Genomic DNA, 24,294 nt, shown 5'->3' with positions numbered 1-24,294 from the left:
TCGGTCCTGGGAGATGAAAGTTACGCATAATTGTTCGTTTTCGAAACAAAACCCTCCCCTTTCCTAAATGACCCTCCCACCCCCTTTGTTAACTTCCCCTGAGGATAGAGAATGTGTGTACCAAATTTGGTTGAAATCGGCCAAGTGGTTCAGAAGTAGTTAGCGAACATACATACATAGATTGGTTTTTATATATATAGATTTGTTAAATAGTGAAAGCTTTACGTCCGCTTTAGCAAACATACTGGGGAAGTGAGTGAATCTACAAACGAATATAAGCCCAGATTAAGTGAATTGAGCGGGGAACAAATAATCAAAACCGTAACGTGGAGCTCCAACGAGAGTTTTATTCATGCCAACTAGAGCGACCTGTGGAATCAAGGTAAGCTTTATACACATTTTGTTCAAAACGAAGCATGCGCGTTTAAATGATTTGGAACTTTGACCCCCACTCCGTGTAATGTTTTAGTATATTCAATAATGTGCAACGTAAAGTACAAAAGTAGTTAAACAATTTGAGAGTATGGGTTACTTTTTTTTTACAAGTATCAATCGTTGTGTGTAGCACACACGAGTTTGTATATCTACAAAAAAAAAAATTTAAAATGTACGAGAAATGCAAAAAGAGAAAAAAAAAAGTCCGTTGAACGACGTAGCAAATCGAGTCCAGCAGCAATGCTGAGCGAGGGAGACCGAATGTTCAACGTAGTTTATGATAATGTGAGTCCGGCTCTATTTGTGCCGCAGCTTGGTAAAGAGAAAATTTAAGTTCACTTGTGTACGTGCATACTGTGCAGTAACGTATTTAAAGAGGGGAGACTGGTATGTCGCAGCGTGGAATTTTCACGGGTCCAGCATTTACCATTACAAAGAGACCCGTGCCAAATCTTTGTTGTATGGGTTTACAGAAGTGTGTGATTGTTGAATATCGTAGCAAATCGAGTCCAGCAGCAATGCTGAGCGAGGGAGACCGAATGTTCAACGTAGTTTATGATAATGTGAGTCCGGCTTTATTTGTGCCGCAGCTTGGTAGAGAGAAAATGAAAGTTCACTTGTGTAAGTGCATACTGTGCAGTAACGTGTTCAAAGAGGTGAGACTGGTATGTCGCAGCGTGGAACTTTCACGAGTCCGGCATTTACCATAGCAAAGAGACCCAAATCTTTGTTGTAGTGGGTTTACAGAAGTGTGTGATTGTGTAATATCGTAGCAAATCTAGTCCAGCAGCAATGCTGAGCGAAGCAGACCGAATGATTAACGTAGTTTATGACAATGTGAGTCCGGCCCAATTGGTGTCGCAGCTTTGGTGGAGAGAAATGTAAGCAAATTTGTGTGAGTACTATAAAGTAACGTAAAAAATAGGTGAGACTGGTATGTCGTAGCGTGAAGGTTTCACGAGCCCGGCATTTACCAAAGCAAAGAGAACCGTGTAAAATATTTGATGTATTGGGGTGACATCGAGGGTGACATAAGTGTGAGTTCGTTATATAGCGTAGCAAATCGAGTTCAGCAGCAATGCTGAGCGAGGGAGCCCGAATGTTCAAAGTAGTTTATGGTTATGTAATCCAGCCTGACTGCCAGCTTGGTAGGAGGAATTCTAAGCCCGCTTGTGTAGGCACGTACTGTGCACAACTCTAGAATACGCTTTATTTCCCCAGCACAGAGTATTTCGAACTCAGTATTTTGTAGAAGCAGACAAAACATATAGTGATTTAGTAGAAGTATGAGTCTGCATTGATAAGCATCACAGCACGAGAAGTTGAGAAGAAATATGATTCCATATTACGAATGAAAGAGTATTCAATGTTGTGGTTCGACTCCATACAGCTATTTTATTCTCTATTTAGCAGAGAAATAAATAGGAAGTACTATTTATATTGGATAAATCATTACCTACAAAGGATTTGACTGATCAAAATGTTATTGTTTCGATGATTGGGATTACAAAATAAATATATCAATAAAAATTGCTATCCTTAAATATGGAGAATACCAAGCAACTCAATATACGCAATTGTCAATTGAAGGTATCTAGTTGAAATGATAATATAAATCATTTCAATGTATTTTTTCATTTTTTGTGTAGAATCATGGATGAAAAAGATTGGCCACTACAACCTTTCAACGAGGCAGTCGATTCTTCAGACCTTCGTAGAGAATGGGAGGAATGGCATCGCTCATTCGAGCTCATTCTTGAGATGAAACGTATCGAATCGCAGCACGAAAAGCTCATCTTACTGCTTGCTCGCGGAGGGCGTGGATTACAACGGATTTTTTATAATTTGCGCCCCGTTTCAGAGGAGGTATATCCGGAACCGGTTCGGGTCCCATTCAAACCAAAAGAAATCCCTGAATACGACAACGCGGTGCTAAGGTTGAACAAATTTTTTATTGGCAAGCGTAATGTCCGAATCGAACTTGAATTATTCCGTACGCTCAAACAAGCATCATCTGAACCCTTCAGCCAGTTTTTGCTACGACTGCGTACACAGGCTATCCGATGCGATTTTCAAGAGCGTGAAGAAATCGAGATTCTGCAGCAAGTGACTATGGGGGCGTTTGATGAACGAGTGCGTGACAAAGGATTGGAGGGAACGTTGGACCTTGACGGAATAACAAATTATGCTATGAACAGAGAAATGCTCCTCAAACAGAAAGAAAAGGCGAAAGCTTTGGCTGGAGAATCTGCAGTAGTTGCTTCGGTGAAGCAAGAGTGGAGATCAGCGGCTACTCGTGGTAGATTCAGTGCAAGATCGTCCCAATTTGGTCTTAGGCGAACAAGAAACGAGTGCAATCGTTGCGGATCATACCGTCATTCAAGCGAAGATCCAAGTTGTCCTGCACGACGGGCACGATGCAACAGCTGTGGGAAAATCGGTCACTTTGGCAGGAAGTGTCGTACTGGTACCATTAAGCGGTTTGGTCGGGGAGAAAACTGGAAGTCTACGAAGGAAGAAGCAAATATAATCACTCCGAACGAAAACTGGGATGAGGATTTACCTCGCCGCCCAGTTCCAGAGGATATTCAGCAGGTAAAATAAAATATGTGTTTCCCAAAGTTCCTCTGAGGGTTTGTAGGATCTCAGTAATAAAGTTTACTAAGTTTGAAAGAGAATAAAAGAATTGAAAATAAAATATTGTGTTTATTAGGTTACTTCATGCTCCTACAACAATGGAATCTTAACATGTTTCATCAACACATTTCCCATCGAATTCCTCATCGACTCTGGAGCAGCAATCAACACAATCTCCAAGGAGGTTTGGCTGGATCTTCAGAGAAACAAAGTCGAAGTGTTTAAACGGAACGTCCGATGTAATCGCCAATTCTCTTCGTATGCTAGTCAGAAACCTCTTCGCGTTCTTGCCAGCTTCGAGTCCAAAATTTCTGTTAACTCATCAAAACCCTCAACTTTCGCAGAGTTTTTCGTTATAGACGGTGCCAACAAATCTCTGTTGAGCAAAACAACTGCTGAAGAGCTGAATGTCTTGAAAGTTGGCTTAGATGTTCACCAGGTAGAGGAATCAGTAGCCCCTTTTCCGAAATTCCCAAATGTGCAGGTGAAACTCTCGGTTGATCTCTCTGTTCCACCCAAGAAAATAGCATATCTCAGGATACCGGAGCCCTTGAAACATAAAGTTGACGAAAAGATTCAGGATATGCTTCGACAGGATATCATAGAGCCGGTTAGGGGAGCGCCTGATTGGATTTCACCATTGGTGGTCGTTCCAAAGGGTAGAGGAGACATTCGGCTCTGCGTAAATATGAAGCTCCCGAATGAGGCAATTCAACGAGAACATTTCCCGATTCCGGTGATTGATAGTTTTCTGAATGAGCTTCGAGGAGCAACCTATTTTTCGAAACTGGACATGACCTCGGCTTACTACCATTTGGAACTTCATCCAGATTCACGTAACGTTACAACATTCATGACAAATCGGGGGTTGATGCGGTTCAAACGACTCATGTTCGGGATCAACTGCGCCCCGGAAATATTTCAACGTGTGATGACGGAAATGTTTTCGGGGATCAATGGAGTCGTAGTCTACATAGATGACGTTGTAGTAGCAGGAAGCACGCGGGAGGAACATGACCTCAGATTACAGCAAGTACTTGCCGTCTTGAAAAGCAACAATGCGAAATTGAATCTAGAAAAATGTGTGTTTGGAGTGACCGAGCTGAATATACTGGGATTCAAAGTTAGCGCTCTTGGAATATGCCCATCGGAGGAAAAGGTTGCAGCTATACGTGACTTCCGGATGCCGGAAACAAAAGAGGAGGTTCGGAGCTTTTTGGGGCTCGTAAACTTCGTAGGTCACTTTATTCCACACCTATCTACTCGCACCGAGCCGCTTCGAGAGTTTATCCGTGGGGAAGTTGAGACTTTCGGAAAAACACAGCAAGCTGCCTTCAACGACCTTCGACAAGAGCTGACAACCAAAGTAAGAAAGCTAGGATTCTTCGATCCTAAGGATTCAACAGAACTTTTCGTAGATGCCTCTCCTGTAGGCTTGGGAGCGGTGCTCATCCAACGCGATGACGCGGGTTGGCCTAGGATCATTAGCTTCGCATCAAAAGGCCTGACAGATGCTGAACGAATGTATCCTCAGACACAACGGGAGGCACTGGCCGTAGTCTGGGCAGTGGAGAAATATTATTTGTATTTATACGGCCTTCATTTCACGATCTTCACCGACCATAAAACGCTCGAATACATCTTCGAAGGAAAGTACAGAGACGGTAAGCGAGCTTGTTCCCGAGCGCAAGGTTGGGCCTTACGCCTCCAGCCTTACGACTTCCAAATAAAGCATATTGAAGGAACTAAGAACATATCAGATGTATTGTCACGCTTGTGCACTAAAGAAGATGCGCCATTTGATGAAAATACACAGCACTTCCTCTGTGCAATCGGTGAATCGCCAGCAGCCATTACTCTGGAAGAGATACGTAACGAGACATTGCATGATTCGACGCTGAGCGGGGTTATTGAAGCCCTGAGGACACAGATATGGCCGACGGAGCTCTTCCGATACCAAGCATTCGATAAGGAATTAGGGTTGATTCGCGGTATCCTTGTTAGAGAAGACAGAATCGTATTACCACTGAAATTGCGGCAACGAGCGCTGGAAATCGCTCACCGTGGCCATCCTGGGATAGTGGCAATGCGTCGAAATCTTCGGCAATATGTATGGTGGCCATGTATGGATACAGAAGTCTGCAGTGCCGTGAAGCAATGTGTTGGATGTACAGCTGTGAGTAATCAAGATCCACCTGAACCTATGTGCCGTAAGGCAATGCCAGAAAGGCCGTGGCAGGAGATTGCTATTGATTTTTTATCAGCCAAAGAGTTTGCTACTTTCCTGGTCGTAGTAGACTACTACAGTCGATATCTTCATGTAGTGGAGATGAAGAGTACCACTGCTTCCAAGACCGTTGAAGCCCTAGAGAAGATTTTCAAAGATCATACGTATCCTGAATCTATTCGTTCAGATAACGGGCCACCTTTCACAAGTGAAGAGTTTTCTTATTTTTGTGCTAGCAAAAACATAAATCTGGTGAAATCCATACCATATTGGCCTCAAATGAACGGCTTGATAGAGCGACAAAATCGGGGGATTCTGAAGTCGCTAAGAATTTCCAAGGCTTTAAAGTCAGATTGGAGAAAGAATCTCGAAGAGTATGTTTACATATATAATACCACCCCGCATTCCGTGACCGAGAAAGCACCTTTGGAGCTACTAACTGGACGCCCTGTTAAAGATTTGCTACCATCACTACGGACAGATCCCTATTTCAGTCGTGATGAACACACCAAGGAAAACGATGCAATAAAGAAGATGCAAGGGAAACTGTATGCAGATCGTCGGCGAAATGCAAAAGAATCGGAGATAGCAATTGGCGATATTGTAATGATGAGAAGCTACGAATCAGGCAAGCTGGAACCAAATTTTAAAATGGAAAAGTTTACCGTTCTCGATCGATCTGGAAGTGATACCACGATAGTCAACAAAGATGGAGTGAAATATCGGCGTCCCGTGGCCCACTTGAAAAAGTGGCCCTCTACAGCAATAACTTCAAATCCCTCTGATTCTTTCACAGATCTCCAAGAACCCCTACAGGAACAATGTTCACAGCCTGGTTTACAGGATGGTGCCATATCCGATTCATCCAGCCATCCAAGGAAGCTAGCAAAACCAGCAGATGTCGACTCGACACCGAAGCAGAAACGGCCGATGAGAATAAGAAAAATTCCCAAACGATTCACTTGATTGGTGAAGGTGTGAATTTTTTTTTTTTTTTTGAAGAGTAGGAGAGGGATGTAGTGTGGTGAATAAAGATAGAGAGAGAGAGTGTGTTAGTGTGAGAGTTATGAGTTTAGCGGAATACTGGTAATGAAACTGTAAATTGAAACAAAGAGTCAGTTTGAAATATAGCATTGTACGAAGCGGACGTGAACGGTCGTTTTATTGCGTTACATTGAAATCCCGGGGGGTCGAGATCCTACAATAGTATTTCCATAATCTTTGACAAGACTTGCTCGTTTTACCATTCGTTTGAGAGAGCCACCAATAGCTTCGCAAGGGCATTTTCCGTGCGATGTTGCAAAAAAGTGCCATTCTGCTTCTAAGCCATGTATTGAATTGAAATTACACATTAATTTCGTAACGCGAGAATCGACCATTTTCAACCCTAATCTCCAACCCTCCTTCAAACTTTTTATATCAATCATTTTAAAATTGTGTATTGTTTGTCACACTTATGTAATTCGTGGATGTTCATTTAGGTAAGCAGAGTTTAGATTTAGTTAACAACTTCAGCAAAACCAAATAGTTAGTAGTGACCACTGCGTTCCCTTCTAGCTTTCAGAGGAAATCTCCCAAATTATCTTTAAATTTTTAACATTCAGATAATTTTAAATTTTTAACATTTTTAACATTATTTTAAATGGCTCGGAGATCCATAGTATTACATACATAACATGATCGGCGAATTGAGGTGATGTCTGTGTTTTTGACTCATGGACTCAAAAGAAATAAAGGCAAACATACTATTTTACATACAACAAATTTAAATAGTCTAGCTATTTTATTGGCACCTATTCTCAACCATCAAGTTGCAATGCATCAAGACTGAATCGGACTATAAACTCAAAAGTTTTGGCTAAAATACTATTTTTCCATATTACACCCGAAAGTCACCGATACCGCTAGGTGGATTAATCAATGTGTTTCTCCAATAAATTCTGACTACACCACTGCAAATAAAATAAAACATAAGTTTTTTGTTATTTGATTTTTTTTGTGGTGATTCGATTATCCGGAGTAAAAATAAAATCGATACTCCAGATAATCGAGTCCGACCTGTATTACAATTGAATATCACTTCAATTTCGCTTCGTCAACATTTGCCCGTTTTCAAAGCAATTATTTGTTTTTTTTTTGTAAACTCTATTGTTTTTAAGTTACTTCGATACAAAAAGTAAAAAAAAATATAAACCCCTTTTCAAATGTTGGTCCACAAATATGTTAGATTATGCCAAATTGCTCCCCAAACAAATTTTTATACGTCCAAAATGTGTCGTTGGTTTATGATAGGCTGCTGAACCTATATTTGGCGCTGAAGGCATAAAACACGCTGATAAATTTTTACTCAATATGGACACGGAAAAAGTTTTTGTTGGAAAAACTTTTTTTCCTTAAATATGTCACAGGAACATTATTCCCAGAAAAGTTAGATAATTGAAATACCTATCTGCAGAAAAAATTTCATCGATTTCTGAGATGAGGTTTTTTTGTAATATCGATTTTAATTTTTAAAACTAATTTTTTTCAGTGTAGAAATCGGTTTATTATTTTTTGGATATTTTTCCAAAAAACTTCAAGGGAATTTCACGACAGTCCGCCATACAACACTTTTTTGTAGGTCTTGTCATTTTAGAGTTACATCGATTTTTTCAAAATCAATGAAAAAAATTAGGCCCTCTTGACAATTTTTGAAAAATTAAGTATGCAGAGTGGCTTAAAAATACCATATCTTTATGCTTGCCAAGTTCCATTCGATTCTGAGATGGTGCTGCCAGCCCCATAGAAGAGTTGGCGCGAAATTCGTCAAATGCTCATTATTGATGAAATTCATTCGTTTAACGATAATTCAAACTACAGACAAAATTAGCTCAAATCATATTCACGGTTGCATATGAGAAGCTACACACTTAGTTTTTATGTCTGCAGCTCGGCAAAAATCCGCACAGTCGTGTGTCAGCAAAATAAATAACTGATATTCCGGCAAAAATGACGTTTGTTAGCTGTTTGGCAAATTATTTGCTGATTTTCAGCAATCTTGACAGAAATCTCGAGGTGTGAGGCTACCTTTATCAGGAGAGGTAGCGAGAAAAAAAAATTAGCGAATCCTGGAGAATTTCTATTACATGCTTCTGAGTGTTCTCCGAAAAAAACTTTTGCAGAAATAGATGAATTTACGGAAATACGGAAAATACGGAATTCGTGGTATAAAAATGTGCACGGGATTATAGAATATAAATAAATAGGGGAACTGTACCGATCTCCATCTCACTGAACATATATTCATCTCAACGGGAAACAAAGAGATGCAGCACCAATTTCGTCGCCTCTTTTTGTCAACATGTGTGCTCACTGCAGAGAAAAATCACAAAAATAATAAACAATACAAATTCCTTTCCATTGCTTTGTTTTTGGTAGGATGAATATCGGAGCCATGAGATGAATTCCAGGAGCAGCTCCCAAAAGTTATTTCCACTATCCGCAAAAATCAGTTCACGCACTTAAACATATTTATTTATCATGATCTGATTAGTCAACGCCAACGCACTGCCAGTGCACTGGATGTCCTGGATCATATGTTTCGAATCAAAACAAACACGATGCTACGCACACCAACATATCCAATGACAGATGGAACTGAAAATGTTTTTTTTACTCAGGGTTCGGGTTGGCACTGACCCAGGTTTAAAAACGAATTCGACATAACTTTGAATTGTTCTCGTCATTTTCTAACTCACACACTAATTTGTTTTTAGAAAGTCGACTATGAATCGGTTAAACCGTTTACGTTTTACGAAGGGTTTAAAAATTCATCATTCGAGATTTTGGATTTTTTTATTTTATGATTTAAATATTTCACTGAATACTCGCGCTTAGTTTCATAGGAACGTAACTGTATTGATCGATTTCTCTTCGTCGATGTTTTCTTTTTATTATTGTACCGAATTGCGCTAGTTTGTCGATGATTTAATGGTTTGGTCTGTCAAAGGATGATTGTATCTGGCATCAGCATCAATAATCATGGTTGTAGCTTTTGAAACAATCGAGTTATTAACAAAATATAAAATCGAAAAATTTCCCATTTGAAAAAGAAAATTGCAAAATTGTTTTTTTTTCATATGATCACAAATACACCACAAATGATCACAAATTGAAGAAAAAGTGAAATCTGCCCCCCTCAAGTGCAAATTTATATTTTTTTCTTATTTTTTAAATGCACGAGAAAGGCACCACCAACACTAGGTGGATTAACCTGTTTTTTTTTTTTCAATTTTTACCTACTCAAGGTCTGGTGTATCCGTTCTATCCATGTGTCTCTGGGTGAAGTTAGTGTTAATTGATCTGTTATTGCGCCTTTTGAAGTTCACACCAGTTTATAGGTGCAAATTAACATTCATTAAATCATTAGAAGCGAGTATTAGAATTAGAAAGTGTTGATTTTTTAATAAACAAAAATAGTAAAAGTATTGATACGTATTCCTCGCATTGATACGAAATCATCGTACAATAATGGTACTGATACTGGGCTGATACAGGTTCAAATAAAGATAACAATAATCATAATTAATAGGAAGGTCATAAATATTGAGGAAACTCAAGTCGGTGTACAACATAAATCAAAGCAGCGTAAATGGCTGCAACGGAACGTTTTCCCCTGGCTTCCACGTTTCCCCGCCGGTTTTTACGCCGTGAAAAGTCGTGCGAATCTTTAAATTGTGTCTAATTCTAAGTGTGAAGTATTCGTCCTGTGCGACCTTTGTCTGGTGGAAGACGTCTTGGTAAAAAGCTCGCACAACTGTCTTACATGCACTTTTTTGTATATTATTCTAGCAATATCGTTCGTGCAAGGTTTCTATACTGGTTTGATGGGTTTTAAAAAAGAATAATAATAGGGAAATGACGGTTCTCCAGTAACCTTGCGAGCAAATGTGTCAATCCTCTGTCCGGTCAAGGATGTTTTCGGGTTGGAGGAAACTTTCTCAACACTCTGGGCATAGTGCATCCATTGTACAGGCCAAGTTCCAGTTGGAATGTACAGCCATTGAAGAAGAAGAAGAAGAAGAGTAGAAAAATAAATAAAGAACATTAAGAATTCCTCAAAAATCTGCCCTACGCTGGTTTATGGAGTAATGAAACTGCCTTTGTATAACTAAAACACCAAGCTTCTTGGTTCAGTTAAACACTAATATGTGGCTGCTCAAATTTGAGTCAGATTCTACGCAACCGCCCTTCGTATCTTTTGAGGGCGCCTAAGCGATTCACTCTGACATAGGCGTCAGTAGAAACAAATGAAAATCACTTAGGCAAACCGCGGCAGACATGCAAATTACAATCCATTGAAGGTACTAATTGGCGCTTAGTGATTCGGTATCGGAGTGAGCTTTTAATTTAATTAGCTCAGATGATGAGGAAAAGATGGAGAGCAGGTGTCCAATATTTGAATTTGGCATTTTTTATATTACTGATGTTGTTTTTAGACGCAATAGCTTTCGTCAGCAAGATGCTGATCATATTTTGATTTTTTTAAATTTTTTACCATGGAAGTGTTGAATTTTAATTAGTCAGGCTCCTCTAAGCTGCTCAATTTTTCCATCGCCAAAGGGAGCAGAAAAGGTTGGTTTGCAGCCTACCGATAATATATGTTGCCACTAAGCAGATCACAATCGATGTGGCTAAGTTTGGGCCACTGATGTCCAGCATAATATTGAGTGAGTAATTTTGACGCAATGGCATATTGTATTAGTGCTAGGCACATATTATACATCTACATAATTGATAAATCTGGCAATTATAAATTGGTATAATTGCTTAAATTTTGTGAGTACCGAGCGTACAAAAAGTATAGACGCAAAAAAAACGAGTTACGTTCACGTCCTAGTTTCAGATAACAAGTTAAAAAATTGAAAATTAATGGAAAAATTTTGTTCAAAATAATAATCTGTGCTATGCGATTTTCAACTATGCACATTAGTAGACACAAACCATCAAATCACTATCATCAACCTCAACCTTTCATCTGCATGGATCATAATTCAAAATTATACGACAGTCCACCACAAATCTGGAGCAATTCGATGATGACACGGTTCAACCACCTCATTAATTCAGTTATACCCGTTCTCTCTCATCATTCCGTGTATGTACTGCGACATTCGTACAACGAAGATGATATGAACTTCAATTGCAGTGGTTCATGCGGCGCATCATCATTATCGCTATTCATAACCACGTTGGAGATCAGCCAGAAAATGCGACATGCCAGTGTGTTCCATGACATGCAGTCGCGGTATTCTTCATCAACAAAACGAAAAAAGGTTCGGCCAATAGTACCACATCAAATCTTCAAATCAAAACCATATCTGATTTATGGATGACCCCTTGGAAGACATGGATCTAAGAAATCCCTGACCTGACAAGAGAGAGGGAAGGCATTGTCATTCTTTCCTTATCAGCAATCGGCGCAGCATCCTCGACTTGTTCAAGTGGTTTCAACTGTTAATAAAAAAAACGCCTGAAGAAATGGAAGACAATTACTGTCAAGTAACCGCAGTATGACGAAACGTTTGCAGCATAACATGAGCAAATATAACAAACACAACGTGGATGATTAATCCTTAGTGAAAGGCAATAATCGAAGCGATTTACGTCACGTGACTCCTTCTACACCATCACCGCATTTATTGAACATTGTTTACAACTTGAGCAAATGTGAAAAGTTCATCACTAGTGTCGCACTGTAAGGCAATTATCCTATGGGTGTCCTTGCGGATTTTATGGCGTCATTCACCAGAAGCGCCACCACATGAACCCATCCCATCGATGGCAAAGTCTATACCGCACATTTCTTCATTCTGATGTTTTTTTTTTTCACTTTATCACCCTTCTTTCACTGACATGCTGTGTGAACCAATGAAGATTTATTGGTTTATAATCGTGGAAAATAAACCTTCTACGCCCACTGCAACCATCGTAGCATTGTCCATTTACCATAAGCAAGTTTTAACGTTTTTCAACATGTTGAATATATTGAAGTGTCCATGTATTTATTGGAGCATTTTATTCTGAGCCATTGTAAAACAAGCACAGCTTACTATAATCCTTGTGCCTAGGAAACTAACAACTGTAGGAAAGATTGGGTAACTAAACTATGTACGCTGGGAGTAGGGTGGGTGTACCAATTGTCGCCATACATAAGAACAACTATTTTTCAAAAAATAAGTAAAAGACATGTGGGTGGACTTAATATATCAAGCGAAAGGTTTTGCTTCCTGCTCCTTAGAACAGCTGTGAAAACCACAATCAAATTTGTTATAGTCATCAAAATTGATTAATCCATAATAGAAACGCATGCACCAGTTGTGGCACTATTCTTAATTTTGGTTCCTTATTTGGCAAATCCCATTGTTTTCTTATGGGACTGGCCAAATAGAGACCACTAGTGCGACAACTGATGCAAAGGACGTCAAAAAATAAGCAAAATCTATTTTTACAATTATGATTTGCTTGTTTTGGAGGAGATCAAAGGTGTTATCGTATCATATGAATATGCTTTATCGATATGAACTTGGTTTGCGGTGATTTGATTGGCCAATTGGCATATAAAGCACTAGTGCGACAACTGGTGCTATAGCCACAACTGGTACATCTAGCCTATCTGTTGCAGAAAAAGGAACTCATAGAAAAGCAAGAGTAGGGGGATGATTTTTTCCAGAAACACGAAGAACAAACCTGTGCTATTTTTTAATATTTCATTAAAGTGACATTTCCAAACTGTATTAGAGTTCAGCACTAAAAAACACCTAAATCACTACAACGAAAAGTTAGTATTCAATCAATGTGCTATGATCAGAAATTGAATCCAGTAGAGAATGAAAAAAAATTCACTCATCATCTCAGTATGCATTAACGATAGGGAGTGAGTGCTAGTAATGGACCCTGTGCTATTCAACATTGCGCATATTTGTCACCAATCAAGTTTGCACTGCTGCACCCGCGAGGAAGGTGGGATCGACTGACTGCGAATGTGTGTATACTCACGATGACTGACACGATCTGTCATTTGACACATGCATGCTAGACCAGTTCATGATAATAGGCCTGTCCAATGCCACACATCTCCCCTCTTCTCCAAAAAAGAAAATGCTATCACCCTTTTCTTCTGCATGAAAAAAATAACACCTACGACATATTATGTATCATTCGGTTACTCTCTCATCATGATACAAAAGCATCTTGCAGCAAACAATCATTCCAGGAACACCATTGCATTGTATTGCGAGCATCTCATTTCATAATCGAAAAACACACTTAAATGGTAGCACACATGCATATGGGAAACCACTCTCAAGGAACTCCCGTGCAATGGGCGTCTCACCTCGCAATTGTACTCGCAACTCGTGAAGTAAAATTTCACTTGTACTTCAAATCACTGCCACTACTTCTACTTTTTCCGAATACATGTCCAATCCACTGTTCATTCACAGTTGTGAAACATTCAGCAAAAAAATCCAGATACCGTAACTAAAAAAAGCCCGATAAACAGCTCCAAATCATGGCCGAATGTCTAATCTCAGTTAAATCAAATCTCTTGTGTACCTGTGACCTTTCGGATCTACAACACCAAACTACTTGTAGGCCATCGACCATCGCTGAGCAAAAGATTCTTGGATGAACTGTGACCACTCCGATCCACAATAACACCGTTCTTCTTGCGAGCATCCCACCAACGCAGAGGAAGAAACACTTGAATGCGGGCGTCCCACCACGCAAAATTGTGATCATTCCGATCCACAATAACACCGTTCTTCTTGCGGGCGTCCCACCAACGCAGAGGAAGAAACACTTGAAAGCGGACGTCCCACCACGCAGAATTGTGAACATTTCGATACACAATAACACTATTCTTCTTGCGTGCGTCCCACCAACGCACAGGAAGAAACATTTGAATGCGGGCGTCTCACCACGCAGAATTGCGATCTTTCTGATTCATAATAAAACTATTCTTCTTGCGGGTGTCCCAACAACGCAGAGGAAGAAACACTTGAATACGGGCGTCCCACCACGCATAATTGTGATCATTCACTTGAATGTGAACATTCACCACGCAGAACTGTGATTCATCTACAGCTACAACAATCAAGCTCTCCTTATTGAACTCTGTCGCTCCCCGAGACAACGCATGCGAAAAAGATTCTTCTTTTTCATAGTTTTGTCTTTTATTCTTCTTCTTATCACAGTTGACCGACTTTCCATATCACTAGAAGTGTTTCCAATTCGTGAAAGTGGAATTCATGTTTCACAATGGTTTTCATATCGGAATAAAACACATTCATAACTTTATAATATTAGGCATCACGGATATGTTCTAATACTCTTCAAAGGAGAGAAGTCTTCTATAATCAAATATAATTCAAAATATTTTATTCAAGATGCTATGCATCTGATAGTTCGTAGTAGCGTTTGGCTGAAGGCAGATGACGTTACACTTTTTCTTCGCAAGTCCCATCCCAAATTGAACCTGAAATTTTCCAAAGAATAGTTGAAAAACATCCAAAGAGTACCCCGATCTATCGAAACTTGGCCAACCTCGTAGCCATCCTCAAAGTAGAAAATTTCTCTAACACATTACAATCCATTGCACTTAGATTCAAAGAACAGTACGAATACGTGTTCTTGATAATTCAAACTATTGTAATAAAAACATTTGAACATTTTAACATTTAATTTTCAAAATGAGCTTGTTTTGAGGGCAAAATCGTTTTAAAACTGTAGTTTACTTATTGTTTTCACGATTGTATCATGTTGCATTATTCATTAGTGGAGGCGTTTTGCATCATTTTCTCCTATAACAAACGTAAACATTCAAAATTCACACAAACACACTTTCGCAAAAGAAATCAGTATTGAGGTAATTTTACACTGAAGGATAAATTTTTCTCCCAAATTTGAGCAAGCAAACAAAATTGCGACAAAAAAATATCGGATTTGGGTCCGTGAACAACAACCAAAAAACAGAATCCTATTGACCAAGATACATTAATCGTCACTCTTCTTACCGATACAAAAAGCTCCGTTGCTTTTACTTTTTCGGCTACGTCCGAAATTATTTTCTTTCACACACTTCTATTAACATGATGGGTGACTTCATGCGATATATATCTAAGAACTCCTGGCAGGATCGCCAAATGTGCAATTCAACATCGCGCAAATTTGTCACCAATCATGTTTGCACTGCTGCACTCGCGAGGAAGGTGCGATCGACTGACTGCGAATGTGCATACTCACGATGACTGACACGATCTGTCATTTGATACATGCATGCTAGACCTGTTCATGATAATAGGCCTGTCCAATGCCACACAGACCCCCTGAACAAATACCGAGAGTTTACGCTTGAATCTACAATTTCCTGCAAACTTCCATAGGATGAAGTTGCTTCACTTATCACGGTAGTAGTTCCATAAAATTGTTTTGCTCTGGGAGACTGAAATTTATTTATATTAACTTATTTATGACTGTAAACGCGCTAAATGGTTTAAACTAGCACAGAACTAGGATAGGATGTGACCAGGACTGACAATAGTCATCGTCATAGTACGAAATGGCACAGTAGCGACGAGACGCAGTGTCTTCATTGCTACTCTACACATTGTCAATGACGCGCACGACGTTAACTTTCGTCGTGTAACCAAATCGTCATGACGACATCGAAGAACGAAGACTTCATACTGTTATTCTTCAAGCGGCAGCTGCCATGCGAAGATTTTTACTAATTCTTTATAATAATGAATTTGAAGCAACGTATGAAAGCGTTATGAATGTTATCGATACATTTATGTTACCAAAGTTCCTACTATTTGTTTATTTGAGACGCTATTATGTTTTTAACCAGTCCGTCTATAATGACGTGCAATCAATTGTGTGAAGAAGTGACGAAGAAAATCGTCATAACTTTTGGCTGTGTGACTATCGTCGTGGTACGCATGTGGTGTGAAGAAAACGAAAAGGTGTTGCGTCGTGCAATGTTATGACGGAGACTAAATTTTTTTCGCTTTCTTCATGCGACGAGAATGACTATTTGGCGAACAAACGTTGCATGAAGAAGAAGAAGCATAAAGATGATATTCGAAAAAAATTGCACGAGGAAGCAAACGTACAAAATTTTGAAACTCTTTTTAAAAATTCTAGAAGCAATTTAATTAAAAACGGTTATCAGTGCGGGGTCGGAAATATCTAATACTGTGTATAAAGTGCAATATCACAAAATATTTTTTTAGTCGAAATGATGTGGTTATTATACAATATAAGAAATTTCCGAGCCAGTACTGCTTACCGTATTTAATTAAATTGCTTCTAGAATTTTTAAAAAGAGTTTCAAAATTTTCTACGTATGCTTCCTCGTGCATTTTTTTTTTGAATAAGGTACACCGCGGCGACCGAATGCCCTGATTATTTTTTTCAACAAATTACTCCCCTAAACGCACCTTCTGACTGCTATTCCCGGAAGATTGCAGCTACTAAAAGCAATCCCTGCCATTGTTTATTTTTCGCCCTTTGCGAAATTCGAAACAACTTTTTGACGTGCCAATGAAACAAATCCCAAAATGATGTTTGGAAGTGTTTTTTCATCAAATTTTCACGGTAGGTAAGCATTCAATGTTGAACAAACATAATGATTATGAAAAATCGATGGAAGATACGTTTTAATTTTTGTATTTTGGTAGTTTGATATTGCTCCGCATTTTCAACCCATCGGGGCAAATAGAAATGCGTGGTGCGGGGCAAGTTGAAACAACGATTCAAAACATCACCCTCGCAATTAAAATTTCCAGAATTCAACATGGTCCGTAAAAGCATTCGGAAAACAAATATTAATATAAATTTGGACCTTGGACTTTGAAAATTAATTTAATAAATTTCTGCCCTTTCCGACGTGAATGCAACCCCTGAAGAATAGAATGTAAAGGGCGATGTTTAAGCTGCACGGTCTAGTTTTGAGATTCTTAATCTACTTTGCCGTGCTGTGAGCACTGGCTCTCAAAAAATAAATCATAGAGCATGTAAACATTTCGTTAACTCCATCTTTGACTTCCCCAGCCCCCCTTTATCCAATCGAGAGTCTGTGAGAGATACGCTGGTTAATTAATGTGAATTTATGAAGAGGCCACAGCCGAATTAATCAAAGAAAAGAGTATAGAGTAACAAAATCTGGAATGTGACTTTTATGCGAGTAAATATCAAGATGAGACAAGTGGGATTTGACTTTCAAATTTCTAGAACAAAGCCTACTATTTTATCAGGGTTCTAGGAAAAGATATTTTAGTTACTAGATAAAGATTGTCGCTTCGGTTCCCTTTGTTCTGCTGTCCGAAACATGTGTGGTACATACCTGTCAAATCGTATGGATTTTCCTTCTTTGACATTTAGCTCCCCTATCCTCGCCAGCAAAAGATGTTCCTGACAGCGACGACAACGACAATCTTTATCTAGTACCTAAAATATCTTTTGTTCTAGGAGACAATTTTAAGCTAATTTAAGCAAAATCGTCAAAAATATACATAGGACTCTTATGCGAATCTTGGCAGTATAGTCACTTTTACAACCTCGTGCATCTTGAGTCACACTGAGTACATATATTTTGTTTTTGATACGGTACAGTTAGCTTATGTCTATATACAGCGCAGTGTTTCAACTTACCCCGATATGCGGGGCAAGTTGAAACAGAGCATACAAAAACATAATTTTAGTATGCAAAATATTTATTAAAAAGTTTGGTAAGGTTGCTTATTTTTTATGTATAATCTTTGGCCCGAACTAGCAAATACCGCAAACGGATTCAAAATTTATCAAAGGGTGATTTTTTTACAGCACTTCAAAGTTCAACTTTGAAAAAACCGTTTCAACTTGCCCCGGTGTACCTTATCATCTTTTCTGTTTCTTCTTCTTCATGCAACATTAGACTGCCAATTGTCAGCCCTGGATGTGACAATTGAATTGCGACTGCCTTGATGTTTCTTCAGTCGGTTACTTCGACGAGGTGTTGATCAGTGCTTTCAAATATTTATTTGCACAATCCGCCGAATAATATATGTAAAAAATAATGTTTTCTCGTTCATTTCTTCTATTAGTCATTATAAAAGATGCTACGTACTATAGTAAAAAAGTTTTTACATTGAGTTAGATGAGTTTAACAGTGAAATGGGCAGAAAGTTGGTTAATTATGCTTAAAATCGAGTGTTTGAAATTAGCATAACCCTTGAGAATCATGCATACATCATTTGCAGTCTAGCATGAATTCATTTTACCCAAAAAATCTAAAAATAAACTTTTGAATTTTGTCATAAATTTCAATTTATTTACCCAGCAACACGGCCAAGGTAACAACAAGCTGCCCTTTTGAAAATGTGATACCGCCGATCGAAGTAATCGATTGTCATTTTCACCCAATCAGTAAGCGGTACGATTTTGACAGAAGATCGGTACGATTTTTAATGACTAATTGGCACATCCTATCCTAGGCACAGAAGGGGGGGGTCCATAATAGGCAACAGGGACATGTGGAAATGGAACATTTAAATCAAATGGGGGGACCGTAATACGTATGTAAACAAACTCGATGCTGCGTATTATGGACCCGGGGGTGGCCATAATAGGCAACCAGGCTACATAATTTTAAAATACATATTTTAGTAGTAAACATGAATGTTTTACCATGTGTGATGTACGAAACGCGATGCTGATACCTGTTGCTTGTCATCTAGTGCTGCAGAACGGCAATTTGTCATGAGTCTTGCTCTAGCGAAGCGATTGAAGTAAGTTTCCGTCCTTAAGGGGTCCATTACTAGCACTCACTCCCTATGTAGCGTACCGTGAGAGATTTTTTTCGCAATCTGTCATAACAAAAATTCGGGAGGCTATACCCCATGATAAATTTGTTTCAAAAAGCTCCAAATGCAGGTGGTAGCTTTGGACCTGTGCGCCGATCGAAATTATGCCGGCGGCGGCGCCACGTCGTTAGTGATTGGCGGCGGCGGCGCGGTGGCGTGGGTCGGCGTGGGTCGGCGTGAATCAGTTTTAAACGCCAAAATTTCCGCGGAGTATCTTCAAAAGTTTTTTTAACCAATTCCTCAGAAAGCTCCTCCACAAGTTCGTAAGAATATTGCTCCGAAAGTTCCTCCAGAAATTCCTCTGGAAGTTCCTCCAGGACTCCCTCCGTAAGTCCCTTAAGGGATTCCTCCGAAAGTTTTGCCCGTGATTCCTCCGGAAGATCCTCCCGGAATTCCTCAGGAAGTTCCTCCAGGAATTCCTCCGGAAGTTCCTCCAGGAATTCCTCCGGAAGTTCCTCCAGGAATTCCTCCGGAAGTTCCTCCAGGAGTTCCTCCTGAAGTTCCTCCAGGAATTCCTCCGGAAGTTCCTCCAGGAATTCCTCCGGAAGTTCCTCCAGGAATTCCTCCGGAAGTTCCTCCAGGAATTCCTCCGGAAGTTCCTCCAGGAATTCCTCCGGAAGTTCCTCCAGGAATTCCTCCGGAAGTTCCTCCAGGAATTCCTCCGGAAGTTCCTCCAGGAATTCCTCCGGAAGTTCCTCCAGGAATTCCTCCGGAAGTTCCTCCAGGAATTCCTCCGGAAGTTCCTCCAGGAATTCCTCCGGAAGTTCCTCTAGGTATTCTACCCAGAATTCCTTCATGCCGAGTGGTTAGCTACGTCAATCGTCTAGACGCATGGGCTAAGGGGTGTGGGTTCAGTTCCCGCCCCGATTAGAAAAGAACTTTTCGTGATCGAAAAATTCTCTATCGGTCCACTGTGTTTCCTATCCATTGTCTTGGTGTTGAGTGTTCACACTGTACGGTCTCTTTTCGAAGTCGGTGTCCCCGTTCATATTTCTGAAGCTCCAATGAAATTCTTCAGGAAATTTATTCAAGAATATCTTCCCTTCCAAAACCTTCACATGCCAGATTTGTTTCCGTTTGTTTGATTATTTCTCGAGCTATGATGAAATTGTTATTCCATTTGTATAGAAGCTCCCTTTCCAAAGCGGGGAAGGGTCACGAACCATCTTAAGAACCTTCCCCGTCCCCAAAAACCTCTGCATACAAAGTTTCACGACGATCGGTTCAGTAGTTTCAGAGTCTATAAGGTTCAGACAGACAGAAATTCATTTTTATGTATATAGAAGAAAGATTTAGATTGCGAAAAAAGATTCTGGTGCCGGTGGGACTTGAACCCACACTATTCTTTTAAGTGCACGGACGTATAATCAATTATACAACAGCTGCCCTTGCGAGAAGTTGTTCCATAACCAGCTAATAAAATTGGGATATAAGTCAATTCGATGTATCCATCGAATTTGCTTTGGTAACATTTCACAGCTTTTCCTTCTACCCAAATATGTGTATCAGAATTGAACAACAGTCGGTTGCGTTTGAATCACAAACATGTGCTTCTATTTGTCGTATTGATGCGGGTTTGCTTCTGCAACAACAATTGCGGCTCGTTTGTCACCGGGCAAAGCTGATTCTGCGGCGGCGTAAGAAAATCAGTAGCGGGGGCGCACATGTGTAGGTAGCTTAGTGCTTATTAAGCACTTTCACAGTTAAAAACAACGAGGTATCTAACCATTTTTGAGTTCGTATTTCATGCAGCTTACACGATAATACGTTTATGCCTAGGATGTCGAAACAATTTGCAATCCAAAAATCTCCTTGACCAGATCAAAAATCAAATCCTGGTTTTGATTTGTAGTCGCACATCTTACCGCTTAGCAAAGAAACATCCGCTTTGTGCTTGCACATGGACGTGAATTCTCTGAAATGGGTTGTTTCAAATCTTCAATGTTTCCAATAATTTGTTTTTCTGTTAAAAATCCATAATGAATCCTTTCAGGCGAAATTTTGTCTTTCTCGAGCATTGTTTTGGTCAGAACTTGCGAGTTTAAAGTCAAACGAACTTTTTGCGGGCAAATCGATTAAGGGTAAGTGTCCAAATATTGGATAAGTTTCTTTGCACGCATGCATACATACACACAGTTATATAGCAACTTGATACTCAAGCAGACCGAATGAAATAAGGAGCCGTACTTCAAGAAATTCTTATTTTCAGTATAACCGAATTGTCCATCCAATGTCACGTGTTTTGACTATATTGATTACAGCGAACTGTTAAGTGTGTACACAAAACACTCAAAATCACATCGACTCGATTCCTGGAATTAAACCGTAAGATGATGACATCTAATCTCAGAACAACTGATCTAAATAAATCCCTCTATCAAAAATAGGAATAAACCTGTTGTAGTCGTTACCACCTCTTAAAAACTTTAAAGCAGCCCATGAAATGCATCCTCCTTGACCCCACCACACGCGGACACAATACGACAACCACAATGAACATCTTGGCTCCATTCAAAGTCCATCGCCATTCAGCTCCAGCATTCCAACTATGCGTGGGGAAGGAACTCCCACGCAAAACAGCATATCGAACACCGCCCGTCACTTCCTGCCCCAAGCGACCCACAATTTCATCCATGAAGTGTGAAATGCGTGCCACTGTCTTCTCCTGTGTTCACTCTTCGGATGATGATGGAATGATAATTAAATTTTCATCATCCCTTGCGGTGGTATTCGCCGCCTGCTAACTCGTCCACCAGGAAATGTTTTCCTCCGCGAAGGGAGGGGTCGGTTGCATGATTGACAGGGAAATTCTCTTTCTAAATAAGAACAGCACGCGACAAATGCGTATTAATGGTGCTGAATCGTTGGAGCTGGCAGTCCAATCGATACGAGTGGGTTGTGTAGTAATTAAAGCATCACACACAATTACTTTAAACTGACCAACAAATTAAAGAATTGTTTCACTTACTTAGGCGCTGAGGTAATTTGGTTATCCTATTACTGTTTTATGCGAAGGATATGACACGAATTGGGAAGCAACAGCACTGCAGTCACAATTTTTCACTCAAGAACACAATTTTCACAGCAAATTCCGCACCAGAATCGCGTCGTAGGAAGAACGGTGCTTCCTCTCCGCACGCGAATTATCACACGAATGGAAAACGATGACCGACCTCGTCTTCGTCGTCGTCGCAAGCGAGCACGCGACCGACCACACCAACCAAAGGATGCTGTGTCCTTTGCAGTTAATGAAGACACTAACACCACGAATGGCAGGATGCAGGATAATAGCTGGTGGGGCCGTTCGCTTTCCACGTTTTTCCGGCTTTCCGTTTGTGTGAGTGAGTGTTGAGATAGGTAATAGGAAGCACAGGAGCGGTTGAATAATCTTTTCGGTTGGTCATGTGAGGAGATGGAGGGCATGTTTGTTGATAATCTTACGTTTTTCTATTAAACAATTAGTTTATTCCTTGTTGGATTTATTTGCATATAATCTAAAAGTGTTCATTTGTTTTCTAGAATCTATGTTTAACGTCTTACAGAAAAATTATTTAGAACAACTGCTCAAGGACTTTCTAATGTCGTATGAACTATCGTTGGCAAGCATGACCGTAGTCTAAGGCCAATATTTCCCTTTGCATTTGTTTATAAAGGAAGATGCTATGCATACGATAGAACATCGGTTTTTCTGATGAACGTGTGGGATTTGAAATAAATGCGCATGTCTCACGGATGCTGGATAAAATTGACAGTTCAGATAAATGTGTACAGTGTGAGTCATAAAAGGTGGCGCATTCGATTTAATTGAACTGACAACTGATTTAATTTAAAGCTTTCCAGAATCAAAACATAGCCCCTTATTGTTATTCCACCTGACCATATTTCTATTTTACGCTAGCTGTGATGTAGCGGAATGCGGAATAAGGAATAAGGGTTAAGAAATGGGGAATAAGGAACAAGAAATAAATATAGTCGCCTCTCCACAACTCGATATTGAAGGGACCATCGAGATAGGGAGAGATCAAGTAATGGAAGGAAAATTGAAATGGGTACTAGATCCAAAAAAATCGTTGCTATGAAAAACGACAACAAAAGAAATGTCGTTTCATGTTGTTGATGTGTTTGTTTTTGTCCAAAGATGGTCTAGTAGCCTAAAAATTTGAACATATCGACATAAGGAGAGTGAATCATGAACAAAATTTGATCAGAACACATCGAGATAGGGAGGTTATCGAGATGTAGAAAGCCTGAATATGTGTAGATTGAACGGACTGAGGAAACCATCGACATAGGGAGAGAAATCGAGATGTAGAACATCGAGATGTAGAGAGTCGACTGTAGTATGTGATAAGGAATAAAATATAAGTATTATTATTATTTTCTCAGACTAAGGCCGGAGTAGACGTAGTGCTTAAAAGTCTTATCCATTCAGTTCGGTCCGAGGCTGCACATCGCCAACCACGCAGTCTGCGGTGGGTTCGCAAATCGTCTTCCACCTGATCAATCCACCCTGCTTGCTACGCAACTCGCAACTTGTTCCCTTCAGATCGTTGTCGAGAACCAAATTCACCGACATTCTGGCTACGAGCCCGGCCTATCGCACTCCTCCGATTTTCGCGGTGTGAACGATGGAAGGTTACCCCAACAGTTGATGAAACTCGTGGTTCTTTCGAATCATCCACGTCCTGTCCGCCATCTGCACCCCACCACCCTAGTAGCACGCATGATTCACATGGGTTACTGCAACTAATATGTGACCAGATTCGATTACAATCAAGTTGCTGCAATCATTTTTGTCTGATTTGTGCTGCTCGGGAATAGATAGTACGCAGCAGTACGCGTTGATCCTCCACAGTTATTAATTGCGAGGTTTATAAAATATAAAAAATATATAAGAGATTGAAAATTGAAAGGAATTTAGAAAGTAGAAATAAGAAAAAAAGAAAAAAAGAGGAAGGAATGAGAGGGAAATAAAAGAAAATAATTAAAATAAGAGAAGGATAGAAGGTAAAAAATGATCGAAGAAAACAGAAAGTAGAATGAAGATTTATTCCTTGTACAACGTACGAAGAAGAAAAAAGAAGAAAGAAAAAAAAGAAGGTGGAAAAG

General features: G+C 39.7%; 2 protein-coding genes across 2 annotated transcripts in view; one reads left to right on the top strand and one right to left on the bottom strand.

Moving 5' to 3' along the window:
• Positions 1 to 22,302, bottom strand: part of LOC134227699 (large neutral amino acids transporter small subunit 1-like) — a 122,751-nt gene extending 100,449 nt beyond the window's left edge. Inside the window, exon 1 of the transcript XR_009983737.1 lies at positions 22,154 to 22,302. The gene's annotated coding sequence lies outside the window, so the exon portion shown is untranslated. The remainder of the gene's footprint in view (positions 1 to 22,153) is intronic.
• LOC134206319 (uncharacterized protein K02A2.6-like) lies at positions 676 to 6,265 on the top strand. The gene is made up of 3 exons (XM_062682019.1): positions 676 to 751; positions 2,297 to 2,734; positions 3,417 to 6,265. The coding sequence occupies exons 1-3, from the start codon at positions 676 to 678 to the stop codon at positions 6,263 to 6,265; spliced, it is 3,363 nt and encodes a 1,120-aa protein (XP_062538003.1).
• Positions 22,303 to 24,294: the final 1,992 nt, after the last annotated feature.

Source organism: Armigeres subalbatus, chromosome 1 (assembly GCF_024139115.2).
Source record: "Armigeres subalbatus isolate Guangzhou_Male chromosome 1, GZ_Asu_2, whole genome shotgun sequence".
NCBI classification, from domain to species: Eukaryota; Metazoa; Arthropoda; class Insecta; order Diptera; family Culicidae; genus Armigeres; species Armigeres subalbatus.
The sequence above is the reverse complement of the archived record's forward strand: the minus strand, read 5'-3'. Positions and strand labels throughout refer to the sequence as shown.

Excerpts from the sequence above, each read along its gene's own strand:
- LOC134206319 (XM_062682019.1), top strand. The coding sequence starts at position 676 with ATGCTGAGCGAGGGAGACCGAATGTTCAACGTAGTTTATGATAATGTG. Across the intron at positions 752-2,296 it reads TCTATTTGTGCCGCAGCTTG|AGGAGGTATATCCGGAACCG; the intron begins GTAAAGAGAAAA and ends GCCCCGTTTCAG. Across the intron at positions 2,735-3,416 it reads GAGATCAGCGGCTACTCGTG|AGTTTTTCGTTATAGACGGT; the intron begins GTAGATTCAGTG and ends CAACTTTCGCAG.